The 19,163-nt window shown below is 44.1% G+C and overlaps 1 protein-coding gene across 2 annotated transcripts in view; it reads right to left on the bottom strand.

Annotated features, from left to right (window-relative positions):
• The window catches only part of MEGF6 (multiple EGF like domains 6), a 276,556-nt gene that overhangs the window by 212,503 nt on the left and 44,890 nt on the right, over window positions 1–19,163 (bottom strand). For both annotated transcript variants that reach the window (XM_033922100.1, XM_033922102.1), the window contains exon 4: window positions 17,727–17,831. In XM_033922100.1, coding sequence (XP_033777991.1) covers window positions 17,727–17,831 — 105 coding nt within the window. The remainder of the gene's footprint in view (window positions 1–17,726; window positions 17,832–19,163) is intronic.

Here is a 19,163-nt window from a genome sequence, read left to right as displayed (position 1 = left end):
AGTTCCTGGCTAGGAAATGAAGTTCTGAAGAATTAAATGGTGGTTTAGTAAAGAGTGGAATTCACTAGCTACTATGAAAGCCTTCAGAAAAGTGTCTCTATTCATTCCCATGAGTACAGAACAGCCATTCACTTTCAGGTGCCAGAAAAACATAGCATTAAGGCCTATAAAGACTAATCTGGACCATCCGTTTGCCCATCTATGCCATTATCCTAGAGATCCCAATGTACAGCAGACTCTCAGTTAACCAGCACCCATGGGGATTGGTAGATGCCAGATAAATGTAATTTCTGGTTGCTTGAGAGTTACTGGTAAAAATAGGCCTAACTAATACGATACCCCAACCAATGCCATACCATAAACTGTTCCAGACAAACTACTGGACATGTGGTAGGCAAAGAGTTGGTGTACTCAGGTGTGGCATGCCAAGTTTACACTTAAATTTCCACCAGAAATTAATTTCATTTTTATTTAAAGTATTACAGTATTTCTTAGATTTTTATTTATTTTTTTTTTGCTAGTTGCTTGAGAGTTACTGTTAAAAATAACCTTAAATAATACTATAGCATACCATAAACTGTTACGGACAGCTTTTCAAAAGCCGGCACTTTGTCCAGGTTTTGAAAAGCCTCCCTCAAAATCGCCGTCAGGCAGGAGGGCAATGCGATGACATCACGCATGTGCATATGAGCGTGATGTCATCACATGCTGGGATGCCCTCCTGCCCGACCAGAGCAGGCAGCAGGGGACAGGGATGGGGCGAGATTGGGGGGGGTGTTGGGGTGGGGATGGATGGAACTGGGCGGGCCTGGGGGGCAGGTTTAAGGGGTCCGGATTTTCCGAACAAAAAATCTGGTAATCCTGTGCTAGGCACTATTTACAGAATGAAACCAAGCGGTGCCCAGGTGGTCTTAGGTTCCGGTAGGCTTTGAAACCTTAGGCATACTCCATCTATGCCAAGATTTTCTTGGTCCAAATGAGAATGTCTAAGTCAAACCAAAATCCACCTGGAATCTGCCCTTAACAATGCCTACTTTCTGGTAGACACCTCAGAGTAGACCCCTGTCTGGAAATGGTAGGCCCCTATCAAGCTAATTCTTTTTTTTTTATTGTTTTTTTTTTTAAAGGCTTTTTAATGGTGTTTTTCAATTATCGGTGCGCCTACCCAATCTAGATACCTAACGTCAGGTACCGCTTATAGCAGTGTTCTTCAACCTTTTTACACCTATGGATCGGTAGAAATAAAAGAATTATTTTGTGGACCGGCATCGGTCCGCGGACCGGCAGTTGAAGAACACTGGGCTAAGTTGTGGGCCAGACCCCGCCCATCTCTATCCAATCTCCACCCCAGACCCCGCCCCCATAATAATTATAACACTATTTTTTCCATTTATTTCTCATAGATACACACAATATAATCTTATTAACAACACATAATAGTTAACCACAAAATTAAACTACACAAAGCACACTGACAGCAGATGTCAATTCTCAAAATTGACATAATTCTATCACTAAATTCAAAAATAAAATCATTCCCCCACCTACCTTTGTTGTCTCCCTCCCTCCCTGCTCCCGCCTGGCCATTGTATGCTGCCCCGGTGTTATCTTCATGCCAGCTCCCTCTTCCTCACTGATGCGGTGCACAAAGCTGCAGGCAATGGCAACTTGCACATCCCACACCTCACCTGGAAGCCTTCCTTCTGACGTTACGACGTCAGAGAGAAGGCTTCCGGTTCAGGCGCAGGACGCACGTAGGAGCCGCTGCATGTGGCTTTGTGCACTGAATCAGTAAGGAAGAGGGAGCCAGCTCGAAGATAACGCCGCACTGAGCGCACCGTAGACCAGCGGTTGAAGAACACTGTTTTGGGCCTGATGCACGTGCTGGCCCTGTGGACCGGCAGGAAATTTCTGTGGACCGGCGGTTGAAGAACACTGGCTTATAGAACTTGAGCCAGAAAGTACTGCTGTACCTTCAGAAATACTTTTGAAAATAAACCTAATTACTAGTTCATAGTTAGGGTTTGCTTCTAAAACCCGTGAACAGGCTGATTCAGCAAAGTCTTCCGCCGCTCTGGCCCCTACCAAGATCATAAGCTCTTCCAAGTGACCAGTTTTACGGAATTAGCAGGAAGAAAAGGGTCATTAGCTAATCAAGTAACATTATTAAACTTTGGTCTCAGTGAGGAGAGAAAAGACAAAGCTTTTCAATCAGCTTTAAAGGCATGACAGAGGGCTTTTCAATCAGCTTTAAAGAGTGGCACTAATAGCTAATGTTCCCTCACTTTATAGGTCAAAACAACCTCTATTTTTAGAAGCAGGTGTTTTGTCTCAACAGGGCGCTGGTTCACATTCGGCCAGACTTGTTCTAAAGGTTTATTTTTCTAAAGCAGGTCGGCAACTCAGTTTCATGAATCAGTTTTACATCTTTCACCAGCTCCTTTGCCCTTTAAAAAAACCATCTAAGGTAAAACAACAATGCCTGATTAACGAAGGTTATTTCTAGCGCTTCTTTCTGCTAGAAGTGTGCGTTTGGATATGCTTAATTTCCTATGTTGTAACTTCTTTACACTAGTAAAATTGATTCACACGTCGCCGTACATGAAGAAGAACACGGTACTACTCGAAAGGGTCCAGAGAAGAGCGACTAAGATGGTTAAGAGGTTGGAGGAGCTGCCGTACAGCGAAAAATTAGAGAAACTGGGCCTCTTCTCCCTCGAACAGAGGAGATTGAGAGGGGACATGATCGAAACATTCAAGGTACTGAAGGGCTTAGTAGATAAGGACTTAGTAGATAAGGACAGGTTGTTCTCCCTCTTCAAGGTAGGGAGAACGAGAGGGCACTCTCTAAAGTTGAAAGGGGATAGATTCCGTACGAACGTAAGGAAGTTCTTCTTCACCCAGAGAGTGGCAGAAAATTGGAACACTCTTCCGGAGTCTGTCATAGGGGAAAACTCCAGGGATTCAAGACAAAGTTAGACAACTTCCTGCTGAACCAGAACGTATGCAGGTAGGGCTAGTCTCAGGGCGCTGGTCTACGACCAGAGGGCCGCCGCATGAGCAGACTGCTGGGCACGATGGACCACTGGTCCGACCCAGCAGCGGCAATTCTTAGGTTCACTTTTTATCATGGTTCTAAAATGACCACAATTTATTTTTTCCTATTAGTGGCCAAGTGCTAATTTTGAAATTAGAGCGCGGCCATTAGTGATTCAGCCCTTAATTCCGCCTATTGTGTAGGCAGTACGGCCTTGATTCTGGATGCGGCGCCAGAAGAAAGGTGGCAGTAGGCATTGGCATAGTGAGAGGGCAGTGGTGCCCCTACCCTGCCCTCTTCTTCACACCCCCCACTCCTTCCTGACCCCCCTCCCTCCCCTGTACCTATTTAATTTTCTTGGCGCGAGGAGCATCATGAATGTGCTGCCCGTGTCATGTCTGCTCTCCCTCTGACATCACTGCCTCCAGGAGTAAGTCTCAGCGTGCAGCAGGTAAGGCTTTCAAGTGCGAGCCTGCAGTTGCTTCCGATCTGCCCACTTTTCACATTAAGAAGAAATCAGTTTTGGACGGCTTCAGCAAACCGCATTCTATTTTTAGTGAGCTTTCACCTCCAGTTTAACTGTATTTGTTTGTCGGTTCCCTGACGCAGGACCGAATCGTGGCACGTCGGAACCAGCTACTTTTCAAAGTTAAGTTTAAAAATTTTTCAACATTTAATAGTCTTTATTAAAGGCTAAGCATAGCTGTAGTAGCTAGCAACATCACAGTTAATAAGAACTCACACCCGGAGTGAATTTACATTGAACCCTGCAATGATTGGGTCGTGAGGCGGAACATAATGCCTTCATGTCTCTGAGCAGAATTCTATCAGATATGTAAATTCAAAACTATTGCATTACAATCCTTGATTATTATTATTTTTCTTGAAGTGACTTTCCTTATATCTAAGCAATTTTCTTCAGTCACTCAACAGTACCAGCATAGTAGCTGAGTTTGTTACCCCTTCAGTATTTTTTGACTGAGTCTGCACTTTTCCCTTTCAGCTCAATCCCGGCACTCTGTGTGAGTCTTTCTGCCCTCTGGAGCCTGCTAGCTGTTATTCGCAGTTTTTCAGTATTCGCGGGTTAGTCAATCCCCTAATCACAGCGAATATGGAGGGAGAAGTGTATATTATGTATGTTAACCTGTAACCCGTTCTGAGCTCTTTGAGGAGGACAGAATAGAAAATGAATTAATTAAATAAATAATTTCTAAACTACTTTTTTTTATCCAGAAGTTGTTTGTTTTTTTTTGGGGGGGGGGAGGCAGATAATGGTCATACTCAAACACAAGCTCATTTCTAATCGACTGAAAATACCACCAGTACAGGGTACAGTGAAGAAAGGCTGAAGAGATGACAAAAACCCATAAAATAAAACAATTGCGGCAATTAAGGGCTAAACTACAGAAACCTTTAATTAAATGTATAAAGATGTGATTTGACATTGCCACTGTTGGCCAGAATTCTGTTACTAGGCTTCTTTGGGGTTTTTTTGTTAATGGAATGATAATGTTAAGAACCAAAGAACACATCAGAAGAAATGCAGTCGTGCAAAGGGAGTGCCAGATTAGCTTGTCAAAAAGGGAAATAGTTACAAATAAAACAAACAAAGTTGTTAGGCGGTGATCATCTCTTTACCGCCTGAGGAAGCAGCTTTAGGAATCCCAAAAGCTTGCATCTTTTAAAAACATTCGTGAGCTTTAGAAAAATCTGTCACCTAATATACGGGCAGTCCCCGGGTTAAGAACGAGTTACGTTTTCAACGCTGTTCTTAAGTCGGATTTGTATGTAACTCAGAACTTGTGGATTTTAAGATTCCTGCTGCTTACCTCTGCTCCCAGCTAACAAAAGGTCAACTGGACCCACCAGTTTTCCCTCTAAGATACAGGATACACAACTACACGCTCTTCTTAATGTGGCCATGCATCATTCCTGAATCTGCTACAGGAGACGTGTAGGAGTCGATAGCACTGGAAATACAGCTCAATGAAGCCACAACCCATTCTTAAGTAGCAACATTCCAGAGCTCATATTGTGATGTCATAGTGCCTCATTCCACCAATGCCTAAGAGCCAACTTCATCAACGATGTCACAATGGCTTGATTATTCCTTTACAGGCAGTTCCTTAACCTTAACAGAAATTTCCTGCCGGTCCACAGGGCCAGCACGTGCATCAGGCCCAAAACAGTGTTCTTCAACCGCCGGTCCACGGTGCGATCGATGCAGCGTTATCTTTGAGCCAGCTCCCTCTTCCTCACCGATTCGGCGCACAAAGCCACGGGCAGCAGCTCCTACGGGCCTCCTGCGCCTGAACCGGAAGCCTTCTCTCTGACGTTGCAACGTCAGAGGGAAGGCTTCTAGATGAGGCACGGGACGTCCATGGTGCAATTAGTACTGTTATGGGGGTGGGGTCTGGGGTGGAGATTGGGTAGAGATGGGCGGGGTCTGGCCCACGACTTAGCCCAGTGTTCTTCAACCGCCGGTCCACGGACCGATGCCGGTCCACAGAATAATTATTTTATTTCTGCCGGTCCATAGGTGTAAAAAAGGTTGAAAAACACTGGTATAGACTACTGGATTCCTACTAGCTGCATTAAAGTAACCAAATGAATGAGGCCTCTGGTGCTATACATGCCTTTAACACAGGCCACTATTGTTTCCCCCTTTAAGTTCCTGTGAAAAGCTTTGGGAGGGAAGCAAAATAAAGACTAATCTCTAGGACTCCGAGCCTTGACCCCTTTAAGACTTTTTCTGACTTCAGACCCCCGTCTTGCAGGGAAGCCAGTTGGTGGAATTTTCAAATGCATTCCTGTGGCCAAAAATCAGTCATGTTCTTCTTCGTTTTATTTCTACAAAATGAAAGCATTTGGGGGGGGGGGGAGGGAGGGTAAAGAGATCCACTAAAAAGTACACTATTTTTAAAGCTGCGATGAATTATGGATGCAAGCTGCTAAATATTTCCAACTGTTGAAGGGTCTCCTCATAAACAAAGACCATCTATTTTGTTATAAGTGCGGAAAAAAAACAGAACATGAATGCATGGCAGCTGACTCCGTGAGGTGCATCTACTTCCCTGGACATAACTGGAATTTTGCTCAGAGTTCCCTCTTTGGCATAATTTCCATCATTAATCCACAGGATAACATCTGTTTTGACTGTGCCATGCTTGCCTTAAGAGAAAAGCTGGCAAAATGACTTTATGAGACCAACTATGGCAGTGGATAGCTTTTATGGCCTACCATATACACCCCCTCCCCCATTAGGAGAACATGTTTTTAATGAACAAATTGATTTGCGGGAAACAGAACGATGCATACCAGCCTCTGAAATTAAATATGTATGCCAAGCCCTGCAGGGTATAAGGACAAAGCAAAATCTTTTGTGACTTTAACCATTTGTTTGTCCGAAAAAAATAGCTGCACTACAGCACAGGAAATGAAAAGTGGAAATCGTTTGGCTCTTTTATTCTCTTTAATCTAACTCCAGCTGGTCCAAGGGAAAAGGAGGTATTCCATGTGCTCCGAGGGAGGCAGAAGTGATAGAGGACTACTCTGGCAGATATGAGCATTCACTGCAAAAATTACAAAAGTGAGGCCTGTTTTATTTAATCATGGTTTTTACAACATCATTTATTCACCCCCCCTCTTCCCCCCAGTCTATCTTCTATTTAACTCATCGATCCTCAGCTGGTTCCGCTGGCTGTTAATGATTTTCAGGTGCTCAACGTTTCAGACATTATCATCATTGGATCATAATACTTTTTAAAATGTTATTTATATTTTTCTCTCTCTTTTTATTTAATCACTAGCTTTATAGCCCGTTACATTAACGGGTGCTAGAAAATATGTGTGTGTCTGTCTTTATTTCTTTCTCTCTCTGTCTCTTTAGCCGCTTTCTGTATTTCTGTCTTTCTTTCTTTTGGCTGTCCACCACCACCCCTTGCTTGCTCCACCTGCCCATTCTCCCTTCTTTTTACCTCCCCTGTGTCCACCACCAGCCCTTCAATGCTCCCCTTATCCAGCAGCAGCCCTTCTCCCTTTGTTTAATCTCCCCCCCTGTCCATCAGCACCTCTTCCTGCTCCCCCTGTCCACCGGAGTTAGTACAGGCCTGGTCTCTGCCGTTCTCCCCAGAGTTTGTTCTTTACTCGGATAGAGAGTCCTTGCCGCCCCCCCCCTTCCCTTTCCTTCCCTTTCTGCGGGCCCGACAACGAACCTGGTGATTCCAGCAGCGTGTGCAGCAGTCTTCACATGCTGCTTCGGGCCCTTCTACTGCCCTGATTTGCTCTGCCGTGTCTCTGATGATGTCATCATGGACGTGCCAGAGTAAATCAGGGCAGTAGAAGGACCCGAAGCAGCATGTGAAGACTGCTGCACACACTGCTGGAATCACCAGGTTCGTAGTCGGGCCAGCAGGAAGGGAAGGAAAGGGGGGACGGCAAAGGACTCGGACTCCTCTGGTCTGTCGTGGAGGCCGGCCAGGCTCCATTTCTCGGTTCGTCCTGGAGAGGGAGAGGGGCAGGAGGCGCTCTAAGTGTAAGGGAGCTGGGAGAGGAGCCAAAGCCGCCAGTGTGAACTTTAAAATAAGGGAGCCAGAGCTGGCAAGACCGCACATCACCTTGCGGTCTGCGAGAGAGGGAGCGTTAGCCACGGACCTATGGATCAGGGATCACAGATCACGCGGGTATGAGTGCACATGCGCGGCTAGCGTTTTATTATATAGGATGGGGCAGCACTGCCTAGTCAGCCAATCATCGCTTAAGATAGGCATGTCTGATCCCTGGATTCATGACCGCAGGATTTCAGAAGGGTCTCTGTTATCTCTCCTACTGTTCAACTTCTATGGTATATCCAACCACTGTTAGGTTTTATAAAGAATGAAAGTTTCAACTGTCCTACGTATGCAGATGACATGCAGAACTATCTGAGGGTTTTTTGGTTTTTAGTTTTTTTATAATTTATATCCCGCATATCCTACAATTCTGAGTGGATTATTTATTTATGACTTGTTTATTCATTGGATTTACATAACATAATAGCAGATTTCTAGACTGCATAGCCGTAAGTTCAATGCGGTTAACAAAAGATTATGCTATGAGCAAATACAGGAATAATATGATATACAGAAATCTGATTGATCAGAAACTTAGGGTCTGTTTTACAAAGCCGTGGTAATGGCCCCGAATCCTATAGAGATGTAAAGGGCTTCGGGGCTGTTGCCGTGCAGCATTGTAAAACAGCCCCTTAGAAAAAAGAAAAGTTTTCAACAGTTTTCTGAAATGTACATAAGACGTGGATCTCGTTAATAATGGACGGAAATCTTTGTCATAGTAAGCTGCTTGGTAGGAAAGACAATGCCCAGGATGTTTCTTACTTTTACAGCCCTTGGATATAAATCATAGCGACAGACTCCTTTTGCACTGAAGGATTATTATACCCCTGGGTATTTGGCCTTCCATACGACAAGTGAAACATATGCAGCTTTCTAAGATGTTGACAGGCAATGCAGAACTTTAGTAATTAAAATCAAATACAAGCACCAGCCCACCCCCACACGCTTTCATCTTTCACTGGACATTCATCTCTTTGAAGCTGGTAGATGAAAAAGTCTATGTCCAAAGATGGTATCATGCCCCAAGCAATAATGGTAGGTTTAAACCCTGGCCAATGGTTGAAAACTCTGCTCCAGACAGGGAAGCAGCTGGACTAGAAAGTCACAAACATAGAGAAGAACAAAGGAAAGGAGATCTGAAGTGCAAAGAAACTGTCAGACAAATCTACTAAAACAGTGCTAAAAATTTTGTAAGCTAAAATTACTGCCATCATTTATCAGGCTAGTGCAAGGGTACCAAACGCAAGCGAACTTTCAGCCTTGTGCCCCCTCAATCCTCAATATGTATACACTTCCCCTTCCGTATTCGCGGGGGTTAGGGGCAGAGCTGGCCCGCGAATATTTAAAAAAACGCAAATAATATTCGGGCCAGTTCTGCCTGTAACCCCCTCTTCCCCCAGCTATTTTAAGCCCTGAAAGCCCCCCCTTAAGCCTTACCTGGTGGTCTAGCGGGTTTCCAGGCAGGAATGATCTTCCCACGCTCCTGCCCCGTGCAGATCGCTCACAGAAAATGGCTGCCTTGAGCTCCTGTAGTCTCTTGAGTCATTTCCTGTGAGCGATCTGCACAGGGCAGGAGCGTGGGAAGATCATTCCTGCCTGAAAGCACGCTAGACTACCAGGTAAGGCTTAAGGGGGGGCTTACAGGGCTAAAAATAGCCTGAAAAATGAAAATGTATTTTTTTAAATTTAAAACCGTGAATAAGTGAATCCGTAGATATGGAATTCGTGAATACGGAGGGGGAAGTGTACTTTAGGGGAAAGGCGGGAGAGGGGAGATATGATAGAGATGTTTAAATACCTATGTGGCATAAATGTGCATGGGTTGAATCTCTTTCCTTTGAAAGGAAACTCTGGAATGAGAGGGCATAGGATGAAGTTAAGAGGTGATAGGCTCCGGAGCAATCTAAGGAAATCCTTTTTTACAGAAAGGGTGGTAGATGCATGGAATAGTCTCCCGGAAGAGGTGGTAGAGACAGAGACTGTGTCTGAATTCAAGAAAGTGTGGGACAGGCACATTGGATCTCTTAGAGAGAGAAAGAGATAATGGTTACTGCGGATGGGCAGACTGGATGGGCCTTTTGGCCTTTATCTGCCGTCATGTTTCTATGAGGAATCAGGTTAACTCTACAGTATCCAACAAACGCAGGAATAATCCGTAACAACAAAACTTTAACTTTGGAGACTCTGGATGCCCTGAGGGTGTGGCGCAGTGGTTAAAGCTACAGCCTCAGCACCCTGAGGTTGTGGGTTCAAACCCACGCTGCTCCTTGTGACCGTAGGCAAGTCACTTACTCCCCCCCATTGCCCCAGGTACATTAGATAAATTGTGAGCCGGCCGGGACAGACAGGGAAAACTGCTTAAGTACCTGAATAAATTCATGTAAACCGTTCTGACCTCCCCTGGGAGAGCGGTATAGAAAATTAAATAAATAAAGAGAAGTTTTCCTCAATGAACACCCAGTTTGAAATGTTTACTGGTTTTCTACTGTTGGCAGTTTCACTTGTTCTGTTCCTTGTGATGGAGAGCAGAGACTCGCTCCCTGTTCTATGTCATGTTTCTGGGTTTCCCAGATGTAAACATACACAGCTTTTCATTATGACTGTCTGCCTATATTAGATTGCAGTGAGGTGTTTTTTCTATTTTATTTTTCTATTCTCATGGTAGCATGTTTTTTGAGGGGAGGGAGATATTTCTAATTTCTGTGGGAATGGCTGGTTTGTTGAGTGGACGCTGTGTGTGGCTGGAGGTTGCATGTTGGATTGTGTATGGGAACGATTCTGGGCTATGTCAGCAGCCGGAGACTTGGAGGCGGGGTTTGGGTGGCTCATGTCTTGATGTGCAATGACTGAATATTGGAGAGGTGGGACTGGATATTGGTATAGGTGGCTGTGGGGGATCTGCTGGGAGGTCCACGCAAACCAGAACACACTATTACTGGGACAGTCTTCTAGACTTACATTGTGTACGTGTGGCGGTGGGAAATGCCCAGCACTTCCATGGACGATCTATAAATTAAACCGTGCATGGGTACTTTTGAATAAATCTTGTAGCTCCAAACCACACCACATCCCTGCCTTTATAGACAAATATTTAATCCCCTATGCTTCAACCCGTACACTACGCTCAAATTATCAAGATCTGCTTGTTGTCCCCTCTATCCGAGAAATCTTTTAAGGCACCACCAGAAAGTCCGTCTTCTCAGTCACAGCACCCTCATTCTGCAACACTCTTCCCCTGCACACAGAAAAAGCAGAATATCAAGTCCCATCCCCTTTACCTTTGTGTGGAAAAATTCTTTATTGAAAGCTTCTATACCGTTACCAATGACTGGGGAGTCAATTCAGAGCAGTTTACATGAGCTTATAATCAGGGTGGTACAATACATGAGCTTCTGTAATGGTGTTACAATTTACTTCCGTATCTTGCAACAGAAACATAATACAGTGGAACCTTGGTTTGGAAGCATAATTTGTTCCAGACGCATACTCGTAAACAAAGTGCTCGTATATCAAAGCGAGTTTCCCCAGAGGAAGTAAGGGAAATTAGCTTGATTGGTTCCACATCTCCCCCCCCCACCAATTAGGCCACCGGTGCTGCTCGCTTCCACCCCATCCCACCACACCACATCCCAAAAACACCCCTCACCTCCAAGGCCACTGGCGCACTTCCACCCCACCCCTGAGAGCCGGCATCGCCAGCCCGCCCAAACCCAAACCCTTACCGTGATCTGGCACCGGCACGTAGCACCAAGCCACAGGACGTGCCAGTGCCGGAAGAGCCTGCCTTTTGCTGCTGATCTTTGTTGGGCTGGGCTTTGAGCATCTGCGCATGCTTAAGGCCTTCTGGCTCCCACTCTCTCCGAGAATCTCATTAGAATCTCAGAGACAGCGGGAGCCAGAAGGCCTTGAGCATGCGCAGATGCTCAAGGCCCAGCCCAGCCAAGCAGAGATCAGCAGCAAAAGGCAGGCTCTTCCGGCACCAGCACATGCTGTGAGTTGGTGCTGCGTGCCGGTGCCAGATCACGGGTTTGAGCGGGTGATGCCGGTTGTCGGGGGTGGGAGCTCGCGGGCAGGGTGGGGAGCGATGCCAGTTGTCGGGGATGGGGGCTCGCAAATCGAGTCAACGCTTGGTTTGCAAGGCACGATTTGCAAGTGTTTTGCTCGTCTTGCAAAACACTCGCAAACCATGTTACTCGTAAACCAAGGTTTGACTGTATATAATTATAATAAAACAAATTGCAATATTGTGCTAGAAGATAAGTCTTTCAGATCAGAGCTACTAGGGAAGAGCTGAAGACTCTTCAGAGTAAAGCCAACCCTGAAACAAAAAGGCATCTGAGTGATCAGAATGGAAAGCAATTTCCAAGCATACAGTATGGAAGAGTCGTCTTAACAAAGTTCTTACACCCCCGTCCCCCCCCCTACACACACACACGCACACGCTCCCAAAACTTAAGCCTAGTCATTACAGCTGCTGTCCTCGACAGGGGCCCTTTAAAATCTTGCAGTCCTAGGCACTGAATCCTACCACTAGGTGTCACCATTGCACAGCAACCAACTGGTTTCCCCAACTTCCCTCCCCAGGGCTCCCAACTAGGTTTACCAGACGTCCGGATTTATTTGCATATGTCCTCTTTTTAGAGGATAATCCAGGTGTCCGGGCGGCCTTTCAAAACCCGGCACTCTGTCCGAGATCGGGGCCGCGTCTGGAGGGCATCTGCGCATATGACGCAGTGACATCACACGCATGCGCGGTTACATCACTGTGTCGCATGCGCAGATGCCCTCCAGACATGGCCCTGCAGAGACAAGGTTTGTACGGGGCCAGGCCACGTGTCCTCTTTTTTATTTTTCCAGGCAAAATTTGGTTACTCTACTCCCAACAGTCCTCCGCAATATCTGCGGCTCAGCAAGTGGGGAAGGGGAATGCACAATTCTCCTAGGACAAGCAGGATGAGTCAGCCACATATGGGTGTTGTCCCAACAGCTCCCAATTTGCGGATAAGCTCTCCAATAGCTCAGAGAGATTTTTTTTTTCTCTCTCTCTCTGAGCACGTGCAGTGCCCTGGCCCCACTGGGCATGCCCGAGCCCTACCCATTTCCCCCTGCTTCCCCCTAATCCCCAGTCTAGTTTCCGCCCGTTCCCATCGGTCAGATTTTCTACAGCTCTCCATTACAACTTTTCTACTCATCACCTTGAAGATGCCTGAATCATCTAAAGAAACGACTGGGATGCAGGAGAAGGATGAACACACTGGATCCTCATGTTAAACAAGTGACTTTATGTGGCTAAAATCTTATGTGCTGTTGCTGTGAGCTGGCGATAAACTTCGAAACTATGCCAATAGAATCTCAGTCCTGTCACCCGTGTCCCCTGCCGCTTTTCATTACCAGTACCATGTTGCTTTATGTTCACTAAAACAGCCACCCCTGCTTCCCCTCAGTCCCTAGGAGCTAAGACAACAAAGGAACAAGCATGAGGTTTCCTGTACCCCGGTGGGAAACATTAAGACTAAACCAATTTAAATTCTAACACACAAGAGAATCAGATTGCGGGACCGCGTGCTTATTTGTATAAAGTTGTTTGAACAAACAGATGTAGGACTTGCCCAAGGAACAAAAGACCAGCCTCTAACCTTTCTGGGACTAAAAACTCGGAATGACCTTCCAGAAGCAATCAGAATGGAAACCAGCTACACCTTATTCCAGAAGGTTTTATTAAAAATATGATTAATCGATTATTAACATTCTAGGTGGTATACAATTATATTGAGGGGATTCAAATTAAAATAATTAACGAGAACCAAAACACGGACAAGACCCACAGACAAATGAAAAACAAGAGGGTAGAGGGTGAAATACAATATTTTAGAATAAGAAAACAGTTAAGGATAACACAAAGGGGAAAGTTAGTTGAGAGCTGCCTTTTCATAGATTGTATAAAAAAAAGTCCTATATAGTTGTCATTTCTCTTTTATTTTTGTCTGATTTCCTTACACATCCAGGGTGGGAATGTGGTATTATTTTAAATAAGAATGGATTATTGGAAGAATAATTGCATTTATATTATTGATTAAGTAAAGGGGTGGGAGGGAAATATTACTTTCAATTATTTGTAAGTTCAAGGTGCTTTTCTTGATTTGTTGTATGTTCGGATCCAAATGTATTGCACTGTTACTACTTGAAAATCAATAAAGATTTATTAAAAAAAAAAAAAAGTCCTGAATTACAGAGTAAAAGCGTATCTGTAGAGGAAGCTTTTTAATGCTCCTTTAACTTTATCAATATTTGATTCTTCCCTCAGATAAGAGGGCAGGGAGTTCCAGATTTGGGGTGCTGTAATGACAAATGAAGTGGTACGTCGCACATGAAAAGTTTAGAGGGAGGAAACAAAAAGTAGATTTTGAGAAGAAGATCTTAGAATTCTAGCTGGAGTGTGTGGAATCAATAGCTTATCGATAAAAGCTGGAAGTCTGGATTTGAGCGCTTTGAAAGTGAGACGTGCGATTTTGGAAAGTGATACGATGTGGAATGGGAAGCCAGTGTGCATTTTTTAATAACTCTTCTCTTTGACAACTGATACTATTAGCATCTCCTCTTTCCCCCTCCCTCTTTTCAGGCCTCGCCTTCTTGCTCTCTCCTGTCCCCTCTCTTCCTTTACCTTCCCTCTCTCTCCCTCTCTTTCCTTTTCCCTGAAAGTCGCTTAGAGCCTGCCTAGATATGTGCGACTCACAAATGGAAGATTAGATTAGATAGTGGATGCTGCGGATAAGTGGATGAGCAGACCGGATGGGCCATTTGACCTTTATCTGCCATCATGTTTCTATGTTTCCGTTTTTAAGCAGTAGGTACAGCTCTTCTGGGCAAGCCCAATTCAGTTCCCAATCTGCCAGAACTGCAAGCAAGTTCATTTATTGTGAGGGGTTTTTTGGGGTTTGGTTTGTTTTCAAAACTAATACGAGCGCAGCTGTTGTGCGTGTTTTGTGCGAGTGTTGTGTTTTGACCACAGGCACGGGACAAAAACTCACACCACAGATGCACAAACAGCTACCGGCAGCTCCAGATCTGCCAGAAAATTTTTCCTGGTAAGAGGTGGGGGTGTTCCCTTCTGTGCATTACAAGAAGTGCTCATTTTAATCCTAATGAGCTCCTTGTAATGCAATTAGTACAAGCCTCCGAGAACCCTTTTTGAGCAGCAGTCAGGGTGGATTAAAAAAAATAAAAAATAAGATATTTTTTATTTTAATTGGATTTTTTAAAAAATAAAATGCTTTTTTGAGGGAAAATCTATCTAAAGATGGTTTTCTATTTAAGATACTGTACATTATAGTCCAAAAGTTATTCATCATGCAATAAGCATTAGTTTTTAATTATATAGACTGAGGCTGTCTAGTCATGCAATATTTAATCCCCTCCCCCCCCCCAATACACACACACACACACTTTTTACAAAACTGTGCAAGAGGTTTTTAGCACTTAATGCTCTGTGCTGATCCGTAGGTCACAGAGTTCCTATGAGCATTGGAGCAGTGCAGTGTATTCAGTGCTAAAAACCTTTTGCACGGTTTTATAAAAAGGGGAGTAAATTTTTGGGCAAATTAATTCCATTAATCCATTCATAATGTCACGAGCATGATTTAAATCATGATTTAAAATTGATTTGATTTAAATTGGATCCATCCTGCTTGCAAGTTAAGACTGGCTACAACCAGTTCATCGCCTTTCTCTATACAGCGACCAGAACTGCGCATAGTATTCGAGCTGCACTGGTTATTAGTAAAGTGGTGTCATAATGGCATTTCCAGTGAGGCATAACAAGCACTTCCTCATTAGCCCTCTCCTTTCCAAGGCACAACCCAAGGAAGTCGACATAAATTTCCCGCTTTGCAGATAACAATGACAGTATTTTATGATAAAGAAGCTAAAGTGACTTTGGAGTCAAGGATGCAATGCTAGGAATGTGGTTATAATTCCTCAGTTCAATTAAGCATTTTTCCCATACAAATAAAGGGTGTTTAAGACAATAGACAAATCTTGTGAAATCTAAAATGCTGCTGTAAACTTTACAAAATGAAAATGCATCTATTGCATCAGAGCACATTAAGAATGCACCAACCAGAAATGAAATAATTCTCACATTTTCTGAAACATTGAAAATATTTCTAATTAGAGCTGAAATGCTCATCAAAATATTAGAGAAAAACATAAAATTAAAGAGTCGTGTTTAAGTTTGTCAAACGAGCAAGATATTCAACAATTTATTTGCATTCTTGACTTTCCTACCCAGATATATTCAAGGCGATTTATAATATTAAATTTCATAACTATTCAATGTAAATACTCCACTCTTTTAATTAGAGAGCCCACTCTCAATGGAAGAAAAAGCCTCAGGTAATTTTCAGGTAGGGCATAAACGCTCAAACCTCCTCCTCCAACATCATTGGCAAAAAACTTCCGGAGAGAATGTGCAAAATACCACATTCAACTCTAAGTGCAGGACTAAACTAACTGTTGCTTATAACTGTGGGAGAACAAGTGGTGCGCATGGATATAATATTAAATTTCTCAATCTGTCATAAACATTCAGGCCCCCCCCTCATATTCCTGTTTAATGGTGAACTCCAGGACTACACAAACAAGAGAATGATGGGACTCACGGGGAAAGGGGAAAGAATCATCTTCAAGGCCTTCACTCATAAATCTCTTGGTTCCTGATTGCTGCTTTTGACCTTCTCAGTAGAGGGGGAGGGGCACCTCAGAAACAAGGTCCAATCCGCACACGGGCAAGTAAACGTAACTCCAAATTTAATAGCAACCCAACAGAGGTCAAACTTCAGGAAGCCATTAATCAAGATGAATCGTAGCAGAAGAAACATTTGAGGTGGTTAAAATTTCTTCAAATGATGGCCAGAAGTATACACAACAGCATTATTCTCCTCTTCTCCTGGCTCAATACTTGTGGTAAATCTCCTTCCACACACACATTTCTCATCATTAAAGGCAGGTTCCCAGGACCCTAGCTGTGTTAGCCGGATCCCCTTCTGTTATAGGAGTATCCCCTAGGACTGAGTCCACATAAGGCTCTAATGTTTCTTCCTTACCCCCCATTCCTCCTCGTCTTTTTTTTTTGTCTCAACTCCAGGCAAACTTGAAGCCTTCACCCACCATCTTGGGCTATCCCAGCATTTAGGCCAGTTTATTAAGAAAAGGAATGCTTCTACTCTGTAGCTGGGGTAAGACTGAGCTGGGCACGAGAGACCAGTCAGAGCTTCCAAGTCAGCTTCCAGAAAGTAACTATCCAAATTCTTAATGAAACAGGATGTATCCACTGTTCCCTCTAAACCAGTGTCTCCCAAACGTTTTCAAACCGGGGCACACTAAACTTAGGCACCTGGAAGTGCCCCCCCCCCACTGAGTGACGGCATCCTCAAGTGCCAGGAGAAAGGTTCAGCGCTTTGCTTCAGTGTGGTCGGGCAAATACCAGCATCGGAGGTTGTTCAAGAACAATAGAACTCTAAAGGAGGTGTTTTGCTGCGGGGGGGGGGGGGGGGTGCAGTACTTGGATTACACTGCTAAAGTGTACAGTGCAATGCAAGAACTGCATGAACTTGTTTCTTTTAAAACAATCGCGAATATCGAGGTTTTATTTGTGAATTCACTGTATTCATGAGGTCTGTACCCCCAAACCCCACGAATATGAAAGAGAAAAGTTATTCGCGGACCGTCTTCGAACCTAACACCTTGTGAATATGGAGGGAGAAGTGGATCTCAGCCTTCTGAGCTAGTCTAGCAAAGCTCTAGCGCATTTCAAGTCTCTTGAAAAAAAAAAGGTTGTAACATCCCTTAAGAATGAAACTAAGGGCTCCTTTTACGAAGGTGCGCTAGCGTTTTTTGCGCATGCACTGGATTAGCACGCTGTAGCGTGCGCCAGCTGAAAAACTACCGCCTGCTCAAGAGGAGGCGGTAGCAGCTAGCGCGCGTGGCATTTTAGCGCTCGCTATTCCGCGCGTTAAGGCCCTAAAGTACCTTCGTAAAAGAAGCCCTAAATCATAGACTGGCATTTGAGAAAGGCTACTCACCATACTGGCATCGGGGCCCCTGGAAGCCAGATGGACAATGGCAGGCTTGGGACGATCCATCAATACAGTTTCCTCCATTGAAGCAAATGCCATAGCTGCAGGCAGCTGAAAGAGAGAGAGTGCCTGAGATCACCAAAAATCCATTCTCATAGAGGACTGAATTCTATATATTGTACCTAAAAAAAACCAGCACCAAAAAATCACTATCCAATCCATCCAGAATTTGGCTGTACGATTCATATTCCGTGAGAGCCACTATACTCACGACCACTCTCCTAAAGTCCATTCATTGGCTTCCCATCTGTTTCCAAATACAATTCATACTCCTCTTACTGACCTACAAATGCACTCACTCAATTGCCCCTCACTCTTTCTCTTCACTTATCTTCCCCTATGTCCCGTCCCCACCGTGAGCTGGAGGGTGCTGAGGCTGTAGCTTTAACCACTGCACCACTCTAAAAATCAAAATATAGCAAAAGTGAGCCAAGTCTAGGACAATCAAGCCATTGTGACATCACTGATGAGGTTGGCTCTTAGGCATTGGTGGAATGAGGCATTATGATGTCACAATACCAGCTCTGGTCTGGTTATCAGAGGCTGAAACTTTTCACACTACAGTCAAACCTTGGTTTGCGAGCATAATTCGTTCCAGAAGTATGCTTGTAATCCAAAGCACTCATATATCAAAGCAAATTTCCCCATAGGAAATAATGGAAACTCAGACGATTCATTCCACAACCCAAAAAATTTTAATACAAAATACTATACGTACGTATTGCAAGACCTCGCTCATTTAGTACTGTCACTATACTCTTGCAACGTCAGAGAGAGAAGAACCATTGTCTCAGTTGTGATGTGTGCATACTGCATGTACTTGTATTGCAAGACATTGCTTATATATCAAGTTAAAATTTAATAAAATGATTTGCTTGTCTTGCAAAACACTTGCAAACTAAGTTACTTGCAATCCAAGGTTTTACTGTATTTATTTATTCAATTTTCTATACCATTCTCCCAGGGGAGCTCAGAACAGTTTACATGAATGTATTCAGGTACTCGAGTATTTTTGCCTGTCTGTCCTGGTAGGCTCACAATCTATCTAATGTACCTAAGATAATGTGGGGATTAAGTGACTTGCCCAGGGTCACAAGGAGTAGTGTGGGTTTGAGTTCACAACCTCAGGGTGCTGAGGCTGTAGCTTTAACCATTTTGCCATACTTTCCCCCTTTTATTTAGTCATTTAAATCTTCTTGAACATTGGCCCAATAATTCCTTTTGGGAGGGAACATGTTTCTACACAATCTGAAAGTTCTTTCTCTTATTTTTATTTCTCCAGCATCTGAATTAGAGAATGACACAGTGACAAAATTCATCACCGTTCCCGTCCCCGCGGATAACCGCGGGAAATAATCCCATGTCATTTTCTAGTATCTATTT

Source organism: Geotrypetes seraphini, chromosome 15 (genome assembly GCF_902459505.1).
Source record: "Geotrypetes seraphini chromosome 15, aGeoSer1.1, whole genome shotgun sequence".
Classification (NCBI taxonomy): domain Eukaryota; kingdom Metazoa; phylum Chordata; class Amphibia; order Gymnophiona; family Dermophiidae; genus Geotrypetes; species Geotrypetes seraphini.
This window is presented reverse-complemented; position numbering and strand designations above follow the sequence as displayed.